The sequence below is a fragment of the Sturnira hondurensis genome, unplaced genomic scaffold, assembly GCF_014824575.4.
Source record: "Sturnira hondurensis isolate 20B ecotype Veracruz unplaced genomic scaffold, ASM1482457v3 Scaffold0022201, whole genome shotgun sequence".
Classification (NCBI taxonomy): Eukaryota; Metazoa; Chordata; class Mammalia; order Chiroptera; family Phyllostomidae; genus Sturnira; species Sturnira hondurensis.
The window spans coordinates 4,816,651-4,834,189 of record NW_028094832.1 but is presented as its reverse complement, the minus strand read 5'-3'; the positions used below and the strand labels follow the sequence as shown (position 1 = coordinate 4,834,189).

At 43.5% G+C, this 17,539-nt stretch overlaps 1 protein-coding gene across 1 annotated transcript; it reads right to left on the bottom strand.

The window, feature by feature from the left end:
* Positions 1 to 264: 264 nt before the first annotated feature.
* On the bottom strand, positions 265 to 17,507 carry ADAT2 (adenosine deaminase tRNA specific 2). Its single transcript, XM_037034747.1, has 6 exons — positions 17,331 to 17,507; positions 8,381 to 8,485; positions 5,666 to 5,816; positions 4,307 to 4,413; positions 1,874 to 1,946; positions 265 to 1,768 (listed from the first exon to the last, which is right to left on the bottom strand). Exons 1-6 carry the CDS (start codon positions 17,424 to 17,426, stop codon positions 1,725 to 1,727), a joined length of 576 nt encoding a protein of 191 aa, XP_036890642.1. The 5' UTR covers positions 17,427 to 17,507; the 3' UTR covers positions 265 to 1,724.
* Between the last annotated feature and the right edge of the window lie 32 nt (positions 17,508 to 17,539).

The window sequence follows — 17,539 nt, the reverse complement described above, 5'->3', positions numbered from 1 at the left end:
CTTTGGCTTTTCATCCTAAATATTCTCATTACTCATTTTTCCTCAAATTTCAATCAACGATTTTACTTAACGCATGTTTACTAAGAACCTACTTGACGTCTGAGGCTTAGCCAGACACACTGGGTGGCACTTCCTAGAGGAAAGAGTCCAGGTATTTGTGTCTACAAATAATCCTCCAGGAAATGACATGAACACAGCATGCGCAATGGAGTCCGCCTGCAGAAAACCATAAGGAGCCAGAAATGAATCATGACCAACTGCATGTAGGAATGAAGTAGTCAAAGCACTAAAATTTAATGAGAGGATAACTTTTAAAGCAGGTGAAATTGAAGAGAAGTTACATGTAACATCATTACAGATTTAAAATCATGCCTATTCTTCTCTATAAAATTCAAATGCAGTTAAAAACACACACATACAAAATCAAGCAATTATAAATCCTCTGAAGCATGTAACTGTGATTAGCTGCTACTCTCAGCAATATAAAAATACTTTCACCACAATTACATTCCAGCCTGTAATGTAATTCAAAACAAACAAGTCAGAGACATCGCTCAAATTGCAGAACCAACAAATACAGATGCTTTGCATCAAGGAAATGAATCCAGTGAAGAAATGCAGCTGAGAAGGAGCTGAGGTCCTGGGCCCGGAGCGAGGCTTCTGGTGGAACGGCAAGGCCCCCTTCTGGGCAGACCGACGCGGTGCACCGCAGCCGGGCTCTGCAAAGCTGCCCTTCAAATCCGCACCAGCCTTAGGGCAGTCAGCCAGTTTCTGCGAGAATCTGGGAGTTCCTGCCGCGGCACCCTGTCCAGGGCTGTGTTCACGTTTCACCATTTTAGACTTTTAAATTCTAAATCTGGGTTTTTATAAAGAGAACTGTATTCTATTTCAGATCAAACTGACCACGCTATTTCATTGTGCAACCAGCAGACTCACCACCAGTGGCTTGCCCGTTCTTTTTGCCATAATCTGTGTCACCCCCTAACATGCTGTTCCGTTTGTTACCCATCTCCCTGCTCCACCAGGGCCAGATTCTATTTCGCTCCCTGATTCACAGTGCGGTTGCTCAGGAACAAAGAAGGCCTTGTCCCAATTGTGCTTTTATCTTCTATTTTTAAGACTATCCATCTCCCAAAAAGGCACAAATACGGTTTTAGCACTTGTTCTACCATAGGCATTTATTCTAAGTGTTTTATAAAAGTAAAAAGTCTGTTCTGAGCACTATACAATCACGGTCTGCATGTACACAACTCATGTACAATGTCCACGGAAGTCGCGGGCCCCCGGCACCCTGCGAGTGCGTAGAGGCTGCTAGGAAGGCAGACTCGCTCCTGCAATGCTGGGCGTGGACTCAGTGTCCACGGCAGCGCCCCCGTCAGGACACACCGGTAACTGAGTCTGGATGCTCGCTCCTCACAGCACTCTCCAGGACTGGGCATACCGTTTTGGTAGGAAGCACATTGCACTGCTTACTAATTTCTATCACCTCAATCTTTAATTTTTCCCTTTTCAAAATAGTCTTTCAGCTCACGGAAAAACTAGTAGTTGATTACAATTGTCAGACTTTTAAAAAGTGCTAAGTTGTTCCTTTAACGAAGGAAATGATGAGAGATCCTTTTCCCATGGGTTAAGGACAATATATAACACATGATCCGATGAGGTCGCCAGCTTTCAGTACAAGAATTTCATCCAGTGGCATTCATGAGTCCTTCATTAGCTCAAGTTCAGGATTTCTGACATTCCTTTTTTCGAACCTTTGATTTTGGGGCTGTGAAAAGAGAAGGGAGAAAAGAAAATGAGGTCAGCCCAAGTCAGACTCTTCACACTGATTTGTTTTAGGCGAAGGATATTACATATGGCAGGGGAAACTGACCGTTTGGATTTTCTTGTTTGTAGAAGTTCTTTAACATGTCCACTGCTTCCTCAGCCCGGTAGCCAGGAATGCACTGATGAAATGAGGAAGTTGAGAATGAACATAAGCCTATGAAAATATGTGCCATAACCCATAAAAAGCAATATATACATAATTATGTAAACATTTTTCAGATGTTGATACACTGTGTAGCTATTAGTAACACAGGAAGTATATTTCAAAAAAAAAAACAGCTGGGTGGTGGCCTGGGAAACTCTACTGTCAATCAACTATTAGTACTCAATTAACTGATATCGAAACTACTAGCTGTGTGATCTTGGGTAAGATTCTTAAACGCTTTGTGCCTCAGTTTCCTCCTATGTAAAACGTAGGTAATTAAAACAATTAACCCAGAAGGATTTTCTGAGGATTAAATGGGAACACATAAAGTAACACCTGTTAAGTACCTGGTGCATCCCAAGTGCTCATTCTGTATTAGCTCTTTCTCTCTGTTCTCGTTTACTGGTGGCCCATTAAGTGTTGGATCTGTAGAGCTGTGGCTGGCTGTCCACAGCCATAAATGATCAGCAAAAGGGGGAGGGGTACATTTTTAAAGGGTTATTAAAAATAGAATATGTGACAGGGACATAAATGGTTTTCAAAGGCTAAAATTTTTACTATCTGGCTCTTACAAAAAAAATTTGTCAACCCCTACTTACTATTGAGGATGTTTTAAGTGTTCAATTTATTCTATCTTTGGTATCTAATTTGGGAGAAGAGAACAACGTGTGAAAGAATAAGAAGTTGTGATAACAGTAAGGACTTGAAACGAACCTGCTTTAATGACAGAGGATATTTAAAGAGGCTGAACAGAGCATATTGGGGAAAGAGTAAGAATAAACATGGGTCGCATGTGAGGCAACCAGCTGGTGGGGGTAGGGGGTATTAAGGGAGTATAATGGGGGTTATATTAAAATTAAAGAGATAAAACAAGGTCAAAACATAGAGGGCTTAGAAGGCTCACCCCAGGAGTTTGGCCTTAACATACTGCGCCCTTCTGAGGGTGTGTGAAAAGCTCCAATGAGCAGAGAGGCACATCGTGGAGGCGCGTCTGGAAGCAGCGAACAGGAGAGGAAGGACTGGCAGGCACGGTCCGCTGCTCAGAATGAGCCTTCTCTTGTGCCTTCAGTTGGCTCTTGCCTGAGCCTGCAGAGCCTACACAAACCTTCCCCATCAAAACAAATGAGAGTTCAGTGTTTTTAAACTCCACCAATAAGTGAGATCGATCATGTGGTACTTGTCTTCCTCTGTCTGATTTAGCATACTGCCCTCGAGCTCCATCCACGTTGGTCTATCCAAATGGTAGGATTTCCTTCTTCTTTAAGGCTGAATAATATTCTGTGCGTGTGTTCATATCGTATTTTCTTTTTAGAAGCAGAGAGCAGAATGGTGGTCACCAGGAACACAGGGGTGGCAGAAATGGGGAGACACTGGCCAAAAGGTACAAACTTTGTGTCATAAGAGGATTGAGTTCCAGGAATCAAAGACACAGCATAGTGACTGCAGTTAACTGACAAACTGTGTACTTGACAGGTGTTAAGACAGTAAAGCTTAAATGTTTTACCATAACAACTACAACGACAAAATGGTAATTATGTGAGGAGAAGGCTATGTTAACTAACTTTGTTGGGGTAAACATGTCACAATAAGCACGTCTACCAAAGCAAGCTGCACAGCGTAAACTTACACAGTGTCGTATGTCAATTATATCTCAGTAAAGCTGGGTGAAAAACCCAATGACCTTCCTTCTACCCTGCTCCCAGGCAAGCTGCTACCCTGCTGACTCCTAAGAACTTTCCAGAATTGTGGTCTTCACTTTTGGGCCTCTCATTCCCTCCTCAGGCTCGTCTTCACTGGCTTGTGCTCCCACGACTCCACTGAAACCACCCTCTCGGGTATCAAGGGCAGAAACAAATATAATGAAAATACAGGTACCGATTGCTACACACCAAAAATAGCAATCAAGCAAAATTACTGAATGTCTGCAAAAATATTGTGTTTGCGGTAAACGGCATCTACTGTCACTGTCAGAGGCCAAGCATCCCACAAACTCGGGGCAGCTCGGAGCTGGGGACCGCTCACTGTGAACACACCAATAGCGGCCGTGCCTTCAAACACACGTAAAGGCCTGGGTGAAGCTTGTCCAAAGATACCTTGGAAGGCTGGGGACTCGCCTTCAACAGACATTCTCTTCTCTCTGAGCCAGGCACACTCACCTGGAAATGACCGCCTGTCGCCGAGCACTGAAGCACAAACAAACTGGACCAGTAGTGCTGGGAGCCTGTCTGGTTGGAGCATGGCCCCTGGTATACCCACCACATACTTACCATTCGCAAGTCCACGATGAGATCGAGGTAATCAGAAAGAAGGCAAAAGTGTAACAGTTCACGTTACCTGAAACGGTCTCCCAGTGTTTGGTAAATCCGCAGAGGCAATATCTAGAACAGAGCCACAACCACCGAAGCGTTCATTCTGACAGCCATACACAACCAGCGGGATTTATGAGAGCGAGTTAAGGTTCTGCAGAGAACGTGCAGTTCAGGACACCAGCAGAGTCTACACCAGCCATCCCGGAAGGTTTCGTAACCTCATGCTACTCTTAAACATGATTAAGTTTAGGCTTCAGCTTGAAAGTCATACAATCCAGTTACACAAAAGAGGTTTAAAGGATCTAGAAATTAATATCCCACAATTGTAAGCATACTGAAAACTTAATAGGTAGCTGGTAAATGTTTACAGTTTTGGTGTTCTCTCTGGTTTCTCCTAAACCAGTTGTCTTGGAATCATTAGAGAATTGTAGCCAGAAAAGAGGCAAGAATTTAATCCAGAGATTTTCACCTCTTAAAAACAGCATATGGTTCCCTGCCCTTCCTTCAAATACAATACACCCCTTGCTCCTGTACACAACCGACTGCTGCTGCATCCCTGGGAAAGGCAGGTGGGGGAGGCAGTTCTGCTGCCCAGAGCTGCCCGTTTGACAAGGTGGAGCTTGTACCTTTTCTCGGACTCACATCCCTCTGTGTTAGATGTGATCAGATGATCGCACATACATAGTAACATAAGTAGATAAAAATATGCAGTATGAAGCCGAGTTTTTTAATTACTAAATAACAGTTTAAAATCTTAAGAGACTAACTCGCAGGGCTCAGCATTTGAGTCATACTACGAGAGACACCCTCAGAGAGCCTCAGCTCCGTCGGTTTCCAGTTTGTTTACAATCGTATCACAAGTGATTGGTTTTCCACTCTGTATTGACTTCTCGCTTCTCATTGTAATAGGTCTTCATGGCAAAAATAAAGGAATAAAAACATATCAACATATCAGATAAAGAAATTTTTTAAACCACCAAAATCTATTTCCCAAAGGCAAGACTTGACGGTGTGTTCTTCAGACCTTTATAACCTACTTTAAGTGTTGGAGGTTAATATCTATCATGACATTAAATATCTATCATATTTAAATATCTAGTAAATATCTATCATGATTCACCCTTCCAAAGCAGCTCAAATTAGTGCTAAGCTTTTCTTTCTCTGGCTTATTTACTAGTTATATCTTTCTACATATTCTTTTTAAAAGAGGCCATTTTACTATTTAAAAATCTTTTCAAAAAATTTTTGACCAAGGGATGCTATATTTTACAATGTTCACCTCCTAGAATTTGTCTCTTTGGCCTCTGTTTTCATACATTAGGAACGGGTTATGTGCTTGGCCTCTTTCAAGTTCACAGACATACCCCACCAGGTCCAAGGATACTCATCAGGCGGAGCGCGGCTGCGCACATGACGCACGGCTCCACGGTGACGTAGAGCACGGTGCGCTCGAACACCTCGGAGGGCCGCCTGCCACTCTCGCGACACCACTCGAGGACCTGGTCGATGGCCACCATTTCCGCATGTCGAGTGGCCTGAAAAGAGTGAGGAGCTTACCTTGACGATGTTTGTGACATTTGCCAAATACTCAAAAATAAATACAAAGAATGGGCCTACTGTTTCTGCCAACGTTTTTAAAGAGTGGAGGTTTCGGGACACACTCAGCAGCGAACAACATGACCCCCAGATACAGGACTGTAACCTCAGCAACAGAAGACATTTAATCTGAACTGCCGCCCGAATTATGCTGTATTTTTAGTTAAGTACCTAAGAAATTGAGGAACACTCTTTCAATTACAATGCCATAGGGAAGACAGGTCTTAATTTGGGGGGGGGGGGAGGTGAGCCTAGCGTTTCTGAACCCTTTAGGGAAAGGCTGAAATTGTCAGAAACACGTGCTCCAGTTTCAGATGTGTTTTCAAGGCTGTCGCTGACCCGACTCTAAGCAAATCTGTATTTAGTTTACGGGGATGTCATCACTTTCATGCTCGTGGGGATGAGATTTCATATGCTGGTGGACTTTAAGCAGAAGCAGCGCTTTGGTTTGGGTCTCAGATACCTCATGCAGGCAGCAGAATATGGGAGAAATCACACAGCAGTTAGAATCAACTAATTTTAAGTTCGAATCCTGACCATGACATTCCTAATTTTGTGGCTTTGGGCAAGTCACATACCTTCTCTACACCTTGGTTTACCCATATGTAAAATGGGGTACTCTGGTATCTATGGCTCTTAAAGCAACCTGAATTACAGGCAGCTAATGCCATGTAATGCTACACATATATTTTGTTATATGACAATTAATTATAATACTCACGGACATCACATTTATCAACAAACGTATACTGAGTGTTTCCTATGCACAAGCCACTGGGCTAAATTGTGTGTGGAATAAAGCGTCTCTGTCCTCAACAAGTGTGAAGTCTGGCAGGGTAGCAGAAAGGTGACCTGCGGCGACACAGGGCAGGGCGTGAAGAGTGCTGGCACAGTGGCCCAAGTACTGTGAAAGCCAGAATGACAAACTCAGAGCTAGAAGGCACGTTGGAGAAGGGGTCCCTGAGCCTGGCGGCAGACCAGAACCAAATGGGCAGCTTAAAAATAAGTTTGCCCAACTGGAGTGCTTTGTAAAAATCAGATTCAGAATGACTAAATCACATGTCCCCGTAGTTCTCGATAAGTGCTTGTTGAACTAAATCATTTCAACCAACTTCCCCTTTCACAGCTGAAGAACCAGAGGCTTTGCCACATGTATTATAGGCACACAATTGGGACAGGTGTGGGCGGTGACCAGGGAATGGGGAGGGAGTGATGTCAGAGCCAAAAGCCCAACTCAGGCCTCCTCATTTGGGATCAAGCATCCTTCTATACTATGACTCTCAGACAACCCTCTATGGGACACAGAATGCCAAAATAAATCCAGGTTTGTTTCAAGGTAAATAAGAAACCTAAGTCACTGGCAGTTAGACGGATGTCATTAGGACAAAGCTCTCACATTAAAGATATTGTACCAAATGACAAAATACAAATAGGGAGATATGATCATTGTCTACAATACAAAATTCTACTCCCAAACGTAAGTATCTATACATTCACTAATTGCTCTATTATGTCTATTACTTATCTCACAGGTATTTTGACATCCACATAATGAACGCTTTGTGAATCTGGGTTTGCACTTTGCATGTGTTCTGCTAAGTCTTGATTTTCCTTTTGGTACGTGCGATGGATGAACTTCAATATCCATAGAGCACCAGTACCAACACCGGCTGTACCAGTGAACTTCAACACCTCACACCATGCCCTGGGTCCCAAGGTCACCCCACAAGACCAAAGCCTGTGTGGGGGTGTGAGAGTGATAGGCACTCCTTGAGTCCACCTAGGACTTCTTAGAATCATAGAATCTGACACCACAATTATCCCTACTGTGACACACTAGTGTGATACCACAGCCAAGAACTGTTGCCTTAATTCACGAGCCTCTCAACCAAACCACAGTAAGTCAAAAGTCCCACAACCTAGTACAGTGTACACACTGCATACAGGTACAGAGCGAGCAGGTGGTGGAGACTCCATTTCGCTGAATTCCCTGAAACAGGAGTAGCTTCTTTATATGTTGTTTCTACCTCCAAAGTCATAAGTTGAGGGTGAGTTTTAATTTACTAGCAGCAACACATTATTTGAAGTTACTAAAAAATGCAACTTGAGTTAAATTGGTATGTTCTACGGAGTTTTCATATATCAGATTTGCTTAAAATGGAGATGGACTCGTTTCCTCCACACTGACGCTCCAGTATACTAAACTCGCCCCTTAGTTTCACTCAAGTGCAAGACTAGGGCTCCATAAAACAGAATATTAGCTCCAGGGATCTCATGGGTTCGTTCAATTTTTCTGAATTTTCCAAATTTTAAAAAGTCAACATGTGTCACTTTTACAGTCAGAGACAAAGGCATTTTAAAAAGAAAAGTGAGATGTTCAGGCCCTTCCGCTGAGACTCTCGGACTGTACACAGACCCCCTGTCACCCAGGGTGACGACCTCGGTCCACTCCCGCCATCCCCACCCTGAGTCGGCAGGTGTACCACTGAACGCATGCACGCACGTTTTTGGTTTGATTAACTTCATTTCTTCCCTTCCCCACAACTTCATCGTTGTAGACCAGAAGGCAGCCGACAGGGACTTCAGTATTTTCTAGGGCTTCTTTGGCCTAAAAAACAAGTGGAAAGTCTCAGATGTAATGTTCAATGCTTGAAAGGACTACAGGAAAGAAACAGACGCAGCAGGAGCAGTAAACACGTAATTATACTAAAACAAAGAAATGCAATTGGCCTTCCCCTGTCCTCAAACAGAGTGCAGCACTTGGCTCCGTTGTTCTATGTGCATTCACACTAAGGGACACTCAGCAAAAAAATCCTGTTTCTAGGTCCTGAGCCCCTGATTTTTCCCCTCACTGGAAGTCTGCTTCCCCCCCGTTTTGGGGGGACCAAAAAGACTGTTATTGACTCTTATTTTTAAATTGCCAAAGTCTATGTTCCTTTTCAGAGATAGTATGTGTATTTGCAAAGAGGTAAAAGAAAAAATATTTATAAATCCTTTCTTAAAATTCTTTCCTTGTTCAAATTCTACTTGCTTAATTTGGTTTCTCTAAAAGTGACAGCAAATATCCTCCAGAGTCCCAGTAACACTAAAGCGACAGACTGGAGGTGCCCCTGCACCCCCAATTCCTGCTCTAAGTGAGACACGAAAAGCCAGGAGCACTGGAGGTGAAATGGCACAAGCACTTTGGAGGACATTTTGGAAGTTTTCTTAAAAAGTAAACACACCCATCGCCTATGGACAAATTCCCCTCCAGAGTATGTATTTAAGAAAAGCGACTCCACAGGGTGGGGCAAAAGTAGGGTGACCACTGTGAGTATGCGAAATACAGAGTTTGTTTTTGCATGACTATTTATGAACAACTATAAACCTATTTTTGCCCCACCCTGTATGTCTACAAAAAGAAAAAAGACCTGTAAAATAGCTTGATTCCTAATACGCAGATCTGGAAACAGCAGAGGGGCTCATCAACAAAAGATCGGACCAACTGCGGTCCCTGCACACAGTGGAATACTACTCAGCAGAGAAAAGGCCCAACACGGATGTACCCAACAGCTGGGACGAACCCCAGACGTGCTGGGTAAGAGAAGTCCAACACCAAGCACACGTACCACATGGCTCCCCTCAGGAGGAGCACCAGACTGGACAAAATGACACTACGGTGACAGATGTGGAGGGGGACGTGACAACCCACTGAGCCAGAAGGGACATAAAGCAATTGTCTGGGATGGAGAAGACTTTATCTCGATAAGGGTATGGGTCACACGGATGTTTTCATCACTCAAAACGGAATGAACAATGCATTTCAGACCCGTGCATCTCACTGTGCGGACAGTACACCTCACCTGGAAAGTAAGTCCAGCCCAACCCCACCACACCATCCCGGGAACAACAACCTATTCCGTCCGCAAAGCCTCCATCACCTACTGTCCATTTTTCCTCTCTTCCTGCTTTGAGAACCACAGGAGCTCCAGGGCCCAGGACAGGGAAAGAATACTGTTTCCGGGCAGATGGCCAAGACAGGCAGGTTGTATCTGGGTACTTCCTGGTACTGCCACTGAGAGGGAATGAAGGAGGGTGGGACCCTTGGGCTAGTGCACAACCGTTTCCATCTCACTACAGTTAAAAGAACCCCAAACCAGCCGTTTTCAGAAAGCACGGCATTTCTTGTTTCCGGAGGCCCCAGGATACTTTGGAAGCCTAGATGCACGTTAAGTGTAGGACATCAGTACACACACCATATGGCACATGTAGTGCAAAGTTGAAGACAGTCCTGAAAATTGTGCTCTTTCTCCTTCACTAGCCTCTCACTCCCGGCTCTACTTTATCCACAGTAGCAATAACTTCCTATCGCAATGTTAGCATGGGTCCCTGAGCCATTTCAAGCATGCTCAACAGACACTTTTCACGTGGCTGTAAGGGGACAACCAGAGGCACACAGGGGTAGCCGACTATACCTCCCCTCTCCTCTGCAGTGGTGGGCTGGAGAGATGTAAGGCGATGGTGGTCTCTGAAGCAAGGAGACTGCGTTCTTCAGAACAGTAACATGAACACCCACAGGCTGAGTCTGTCCCCCTTCTGGAAAAAAGGCGAAAGCACGCCCAGTTCACACCAGGTTTGAAAGCCGGAAGACTCCCAAGATTTGGTGAATACATACAAACACATAGTACAAACGCACCACAGGCTACTACTGAAAGGAAGCCAGGACGGGGACTGGCAGCGGGGGAGGGTGGAGAAGCTGAGTGTGGTCACACCAAGAATGTAATTTAACATAAGCTTGGATTTTATACGTAATTCCAGGTACTTATGAGAGACAAATCATGTATTTGTCCAGCAATATTTGCTGAGAGTCTTGACATAAGGAAACTGCCCTAGTGGCCCTAACTGCAGTCACACGGCTGCAGGGAGAGATTTGACACCGAGAGCAGAAACCAATGTGATGCTGTCGGCGTTGAAGACGGAGGAGGCTGTGAGCCAAGCACCCAATGTGCCTCTGGAGCAGCAGTTTCCAAGTGGTGTGCTGCAAGACTTTCAAAACAGGCAATACCTGGCTACTTAATCAGGGGACTGACCTCTTTTTCCCTTAGATTGTCAAATTAAAAAAAAAAAAATGACATTAGCCAACACAGTAACAGCCGTCTGCTGTGAATGAATCAAAATTGTACCTATTTTGTAATATTGGCAAAAAATGTAATACCTTTTTTGGTGTGCCACCGAAATTTAGTAATTAGTTTCCCCATGCCGTGAGATTTTTAAAAAATTTGAAAATTTCTGCTCTACAAGCTAGAAAAGGCAAGGAAGCATATCCTCTACAGCCTCCAGAGGGCGCTGTGCCCTGATGAAACACTGGTTGCGGCCCAGAGAAACTGATTCCAGGCTCCTGGCCTCCAGAACTATAAGAGAATGAAGTTGTGTTGTTTTATCCCACTAAGTTCGTGATAATTTGTTGCAAAAACCATTGGAATCTAACACCTACCACTAAGAGGAAGAAAAGCCAAACTAAAACTGGAAGAAAATATTTGCAAACCACATACAGAACACAGATCTAGTATCTAGACAAGGTAAAGAACTCTACAAACTTCAACAAGTTAAAAAAAGCCCAAACAAGCCCACTGGAAAAGGGGCAAAATATATTAACAGACATTTCACCAGAGAAGGCATACAAATGGCAAATAAGCACATGGAAAGATGTCCACATCATTAGCCATTGGGAAAATGCAAATTAAAACCACCGTGAGACAGTACTACACACCTACCAGGATGCCTAAAATGGAAAGTAAAAACACACCAGATGCTGACGAGGCTGTGAAGAAACAGGATCACGGGAATGTAAAAGGGCACAGCCACTCTGGAAAACAGTCGGCAGTGCCTTAAAAAGCTAAATGTGCACTAAATACATAACCCAGAAATCACACTCTTGGACATTTACTTACCCAGGAAAACAAAATCTTAGGTTCATACAATAGATCATTTCATATATGGACATGAATGTTTGTAGGAGTTTCATTCAAAGTAGCCAAAAACTGCAAATGACCCCAATGTCCTTCAGTGGGAATACTTCAATGAACTGTGTCATGTCCCTACCATGGAAAAACTGCACCCCAGTAAAAAGGAATGTACTATCGACTGACTCAACAACTTGGATGGATCTCAAGGAAATTATGTTGAATGAAAACAGAACATCTTAAAAGCTGACATATTGATATGGAGAATCTTAAAAGCTTACGTATTGACAAGTGGCCGCCAGGGCTTAGGACGTGGGAGGGGACGGCGGCCCCAAAGGGTAGTGTCAGGAAACCTGGGCTCATGGAGCAGTTCTGCTGGTAATTAAACAAACTGAACAGGACATGAGGTTACACAGAACTACACACACATAGGCACACACGCAGGAGTGCACACAAAGCTGTGAAAGCTGAATGAACTCCCAGACGGCACCAATGCCATTTTCCTGGGTTTGATACTGTACTTGTGTCATGTGAAGAAACTGGGTGAAGGTATGCGGGCCTTCCCTCTACACTTCTTTTAGCAACTTCCTGTGAATCTGTAATTATTTCAAAATAAAAAGGTGGGTGTTTTTTAGGGTGGAATAAATGAGAAGCACCTTGGAAGGCAGATTAAGAGATGCCTGGTGAGGTAGGAAGAAAACCAGGAGTGTCTGGTGTCATCCAAGACCCCAGAAAAAACTGGACCGAGAAAGAAGAGTCAGTGAGGGGGAGGCAATTTGGGAAGAGTGATGGGAAAGAAAACCAGTGGCTGGAAGAGGGACTTCTCTGTAGGTTAAACATCTAGCTTCTATTTCAACAGACTGTTATGGATATATTGCAAGTGTTCTGATTCTGAGCTTGCAAATAATAAGAGCTTACAACTTACTAAAAACCTTGCTTTGATCCAGGACGATTTTAGGCACTTTGTAAGTAGCAATGTATTTGGGTTATAGTCCTGTGAGACAGGTTCAATCATCTTCCCCATTTTACAGATGAGGAAACTGAGACACGGGGAGGTTGTGGAATGTGCCCATGTGAGAGGCGGGACTAGAGCCCAGGCAATCTGGCTCCATTTATTCATTTGTTCAAAGGGAATTTGTGGAGCACCTACCAGGTGCCAGTTTCCTCAGCAATTTGCCACTGATCTGCCTCTAATTTCTACTCCAGTCACAACTGATCACCTACATTCTCAGTGTTTGGGGTCAAAGTAGCTGTACTTCAAGGGGCAAAAGGAGAGGAAACACTTAGCAAGAGAGTGAGACACAGAAAGTTTAAGAATTTAAAAAAAAACTGCAAGAGAATAAACAAATGAGGAGACCATGTAACAAGGATTTTCTGTAAAACTATGTCTGGGCTTGTGGCCACTTCGAACATGTAGAAGAGAATCCAAGACAAAGTAGGAAGAGAGCGGGCAGCAGTGGAGAGGGAGAGCCCGTGGGGCTGTGGGTCCTCACCTGTCCACCTGGAAGACAGTGGGGGGGGGGCACCCTGCAGAGGCCTGGCAGCTCTCTCCACCCAGGCCTCCAGGTGGCTGGGCTTGTGTCTCTCATGCTTGCTTAAGGATTTTTTTTTCCTTCCAGAAAATGCATCTCCTTTTACTCTGTTTCCCACTTCTCATATGCAGATTCTGAACCACAGAGTTGACCCTTGAAACACAAGCATCTGAACTGCAAGGGTCAATTGAAAAAAATCCTCCTATAAATGGATCTGTGCAGTTGAAACCCATGTTGTTCAAAGGTCAACTGTATATGTACATACATGCATATATAAAATATATATAAGAGCTTACAACTTACTAAACTTACTAAACCTGGCACCTGGTAGGTGCTCCACAAATTCCCTTTGAACAAATGAATAAATGGAGCCAGATTGCCTGGGCTCTAGTCCTGCCTCTCACATGGGCACATTCCACAACCTCCCCATGTCTCAGTTTCCTCATCTGTAAAATGGGGAAGATGATTGAACCTGTCTCATAGGACTATAACCCAAATACATTGCTACTTACAAAGTGCTTAAAATCATCCTGGATCAAAGCAAGGTTTTTAGTAAGTTGTAAGCTCTTATTATTTGCAAGCTCAGAATCAGAACACTTGCAATATATCCATAACAGTCTGTTGAAATAGAAGCTAGATGTTTAACCTACAGAGAAGTCCCTCTTCCAATATATATATAATAGCTACACCAGCTACACCAGCCAGCTACACCCTGGCTGGTGTAGCTCAGTGGATTAAGCACCAGCCTGCAAACCAAAGAGTCACTGGTTTGATTCCCAGTCAGGGCACATGCCTGCGTTGCGGGCCAGGCCCCCAGTGGTAGGTGTGCAAGACGCAACCACACATTGATATTTCTCCCTTTCGTTCTTCCCTTCCCCTCTCTCTAAAAATAAATGCATCATATCTTTTTAAAAAAAATTAAAATAGATATATATTTGCTTTGTTGTCAAGTTCAAAATAGATTTAACTAGGCTGAAAATAATCTTCCACCCACCCATCTCATACTTTCTAACGTTCCCACCCCCTCTCCTGGCAAGTCCAATCAGTGCTTTATGAATGCAAACGAACTTGGGCAAAATGGGTCTGAGACATGTGTTGGGAGGTTGTAACTATCTCATCCTTTAGGGGAGAGGACAAAGCTCAACTACTTTTAAAATGGCAACTTGGTTTTCCATAATTAAAAAATTAGCAGCTTTCACAATTAACGAATGAAACCCCTCTTCTTCCCAGTCCAATCACTGGTCTCCTCTTTGTCTCTAAATGTCATTTCTTTTGCTCTAGTTGGGGCCTGCTGGTTACAGATGATGACAGACCCAGCCCAACTTTTCACTGTTCTTCTAGGTCCCTGGTTTCGTGAGAATCTGACGAAAGTTCGGGGGCTCGCTCGCATCAAACAGGCCTATGCTCACAATGTTGTTACACACAGTGTCAGGATTTACAGATCCCCCTAACCTGGGCCCCTGGTTAGGCAGCCCTGTTCCAGACTGGTGGATCGCCTCCGAAGCGAAGGCGAAGTCCTTCATTTCTTGGTATTTGCCAGTTCCTCTGCACCTGTCAACCCTTCCCTTCCTTTCCACCAACCCATACCCTGTTTTTCCTTTTTAAACTCCAGTAAGCATCCCAAGTTCACGTCAGCTGACTCGCTCAGGACTTTGTCGCCTATTATCTGATGGAGCTTTATGTCTATGTCTTCTTTTGGACCCCGGGCATGTTACTTCCTAACTTTTTCATTGGTGCATGGCTTGATTTCACCTAGCACAATGCTGTACTAATACCAGGCACCCAGAAAATGAGCACTACAATAATATATAATGGATTTGTTCTAGAATACTTGTTTTCTCATTTAAATAGATAAATCTAGATAGACAGATAGATATACACACTCAATTTTTGTTTTTTCTTCATTATAAAGTAAGGTTTGTTCAAGGCAGAAAAATAAAACCAGTTAGTTATTATTCTTTGACAAAAGATTTTCAAGCTTTTTTCTATGCCTGCATAAACATGCTTGCAGTTTTTCAAGTCTAATATATTTACACTATATATACATTTTAGCAGTCCACCTTTTTCACTTAGAAATACAAGCACTTCCCTATTTTGGGTAATATTTTCAGCACAGGGTCTTATTGTTTAAGGTTGCACAGTGCTCCTCTGTATAACTATATGATTCACTTAACTGGTCCCCTATTGTTTGATATTGACATTGCTTCAAATCTCTACTATTATAAACAGGTGAACTCCCCTACATATTTTCACTAATATCTCTCTTACTTCCTTGTGAATTATTTCTAGAAATAGACATAAAAGACAAAGGGCTCCTACACTGTGATTTTAAAAAATAAAACTAATAATAAAATTGAAGTGCAGATATGTCTAGGCAATTCACAGAAGAAAAAAATTCAAACATCTAATTCAGAAGCTCAGTGCACAGTAGGTCAGGCTAATGAAAGGAAAAAGGCAGAGAGACCCAGCAGAGTGTATGCTGGAGAGCAGTGGGCAAGCAAACACCGTGCAGTGCAGGCCGTGGTGAGAACAAAGGGCTAGCCAGAGCCTCGTCCTCACCTGCCTTCCAGATTTGCAAAATTATTTACCTCTCTGTTGCCATCTGCAAATGAGGGCAGTGATAACATGTAGATCATATGTGCAGCTTACATACTATAGCCCATATCAAACACTGGGCCTAGGTGTCTAAACAGTCAGAGTGCAACACTGTTACTTACTCCTATTATTTGTTTCCAAGCCTATACCCCTAGAATTAGTTGCTGTGATGATGAAAACAATAAACTTTGTTATAAGCCTCATTCTCCAAAAGAAAACTGTCATGAAAAATAGTGATTTTACAAAACAGTAACATAGTTTATTTAAAGTTTGATAACTTTGACAACAAAAAAGTTACACACATGTTGCTTCTCACCTGAAACATTGCCAAATAGTAGAAAGTGATCATTTCAGGGCTAGTGGAAAGAGGGGTAGAACAGAATACATTTCTTATGTATTGCAGAAGGAATTGTGACCATTGCAGACCAGTGCTAGCCGAACCTTCTGTTGTATTGGAAACGTCCTCTGATCTGTGTTGTCCAATATAGTAGCCACTGGCCATGTGCGGCTACTTAGTACTTGAAATGTGACTAATGTGACTGAGGAGCCGAATATTTCATTTTATCTCCGCTTAATTTAAATGTCAATAGCCACATGTGCACTTGATAAACATCTGTGCAGTGAATGAAGACATAATTGTGAATTCATTAACTGTGGGAGTCCAGAGACGATTAAGGATAGAACGAATATAATCAAAAACATGTTATGGAAAAGATTTATTTTAGAGAAGCTTTAGGGAAATGTAAAACTGAAGGGCATTTCACATATGTATATATGTGTGCGCGCCTGTATTTAGATACATACATATGCCAAGTACACTTCTATCCCTATTAAAGAGCTCACTGGCACACATACGTATGGGTAAAACTTGGATTACACACAAATCCGATTAGAGCCCTCCTTAATCAACAGTCCTGAGAGAGCGAGGGAAGGAAGTAAAGAACAGAAAGAAGGTAGTAGGATGGATGGATGGACGGACGGACGGATGGACGGTAGGTAGAATCTGCTGTACTGGGATTTGTTTTTATCTACTTCCTACCAGAAACATCCCCAGCTTCCTTCCTTTTACTACATACGTTCCAGTGGTCATAAACACAAAATAATGTGCCTTGGCGGATTTGCGAATGTGTTCATAGTAAAGAACACAGCTGGATAGGGTTATTTGACGCATACTTCATGCCAGCGAAAATGAAATAATTTTTGTATTTCTCTTCTTCCTTCCTCAGGGCTACTGTGAAAACAGGCTAAATCCAGCTGTTTGCCTAAAACGTGGTGCCATCGAGATTATGGTGATGAGATTATGGTGACGTTTGCTCAAATGATCCGGTTGTGAAGAGAGCCGGAGACGTTCCCACCCCCGGTATCTATCTCCCGGGCTCCTCACCATTTGCATGGCCTCCTCCATCCACTTCTCGATCTCCTCCGCTGACACAGTGCATCCAACACCGGTAACCGGCGCGGATGCCTCCTTCGCCTCCATACCGTGCTGGGGCCCCAGCGCTCCCGGCCAGAGACACCTAGGAGAGGGAGGAGCGCTGGCCCGGAACTCGGCGTGTGCGGGCTACCGTTTCCGGGGGAGTCGAACGGCGAAGC

Bases quoted from the DNA above. Each gene is read 5' to 3' on its own strand.
- ADAT2 (XM_037034747.1), bottom strand. From the start codon at position 17,426: ATGGAGGCGAAGGAGGCATCCGCGCCGGTTACCGGTGTTGGATGCACT. The intron at 5,817-8,380 runs GTGCGTGCATGC...CACTCTTTTCAG, and splicing joins AAGTTAATCAAACCAAAAAC to GCCACTCGACATGCGGAAAT. The intron at 1,947-4,306 runs GTAACGTGAACT...TCATTTCATCAG, and splicing joins ACACTGGGAGACCGTTTCAG to TGCATTCCTGGCTACCGGGC.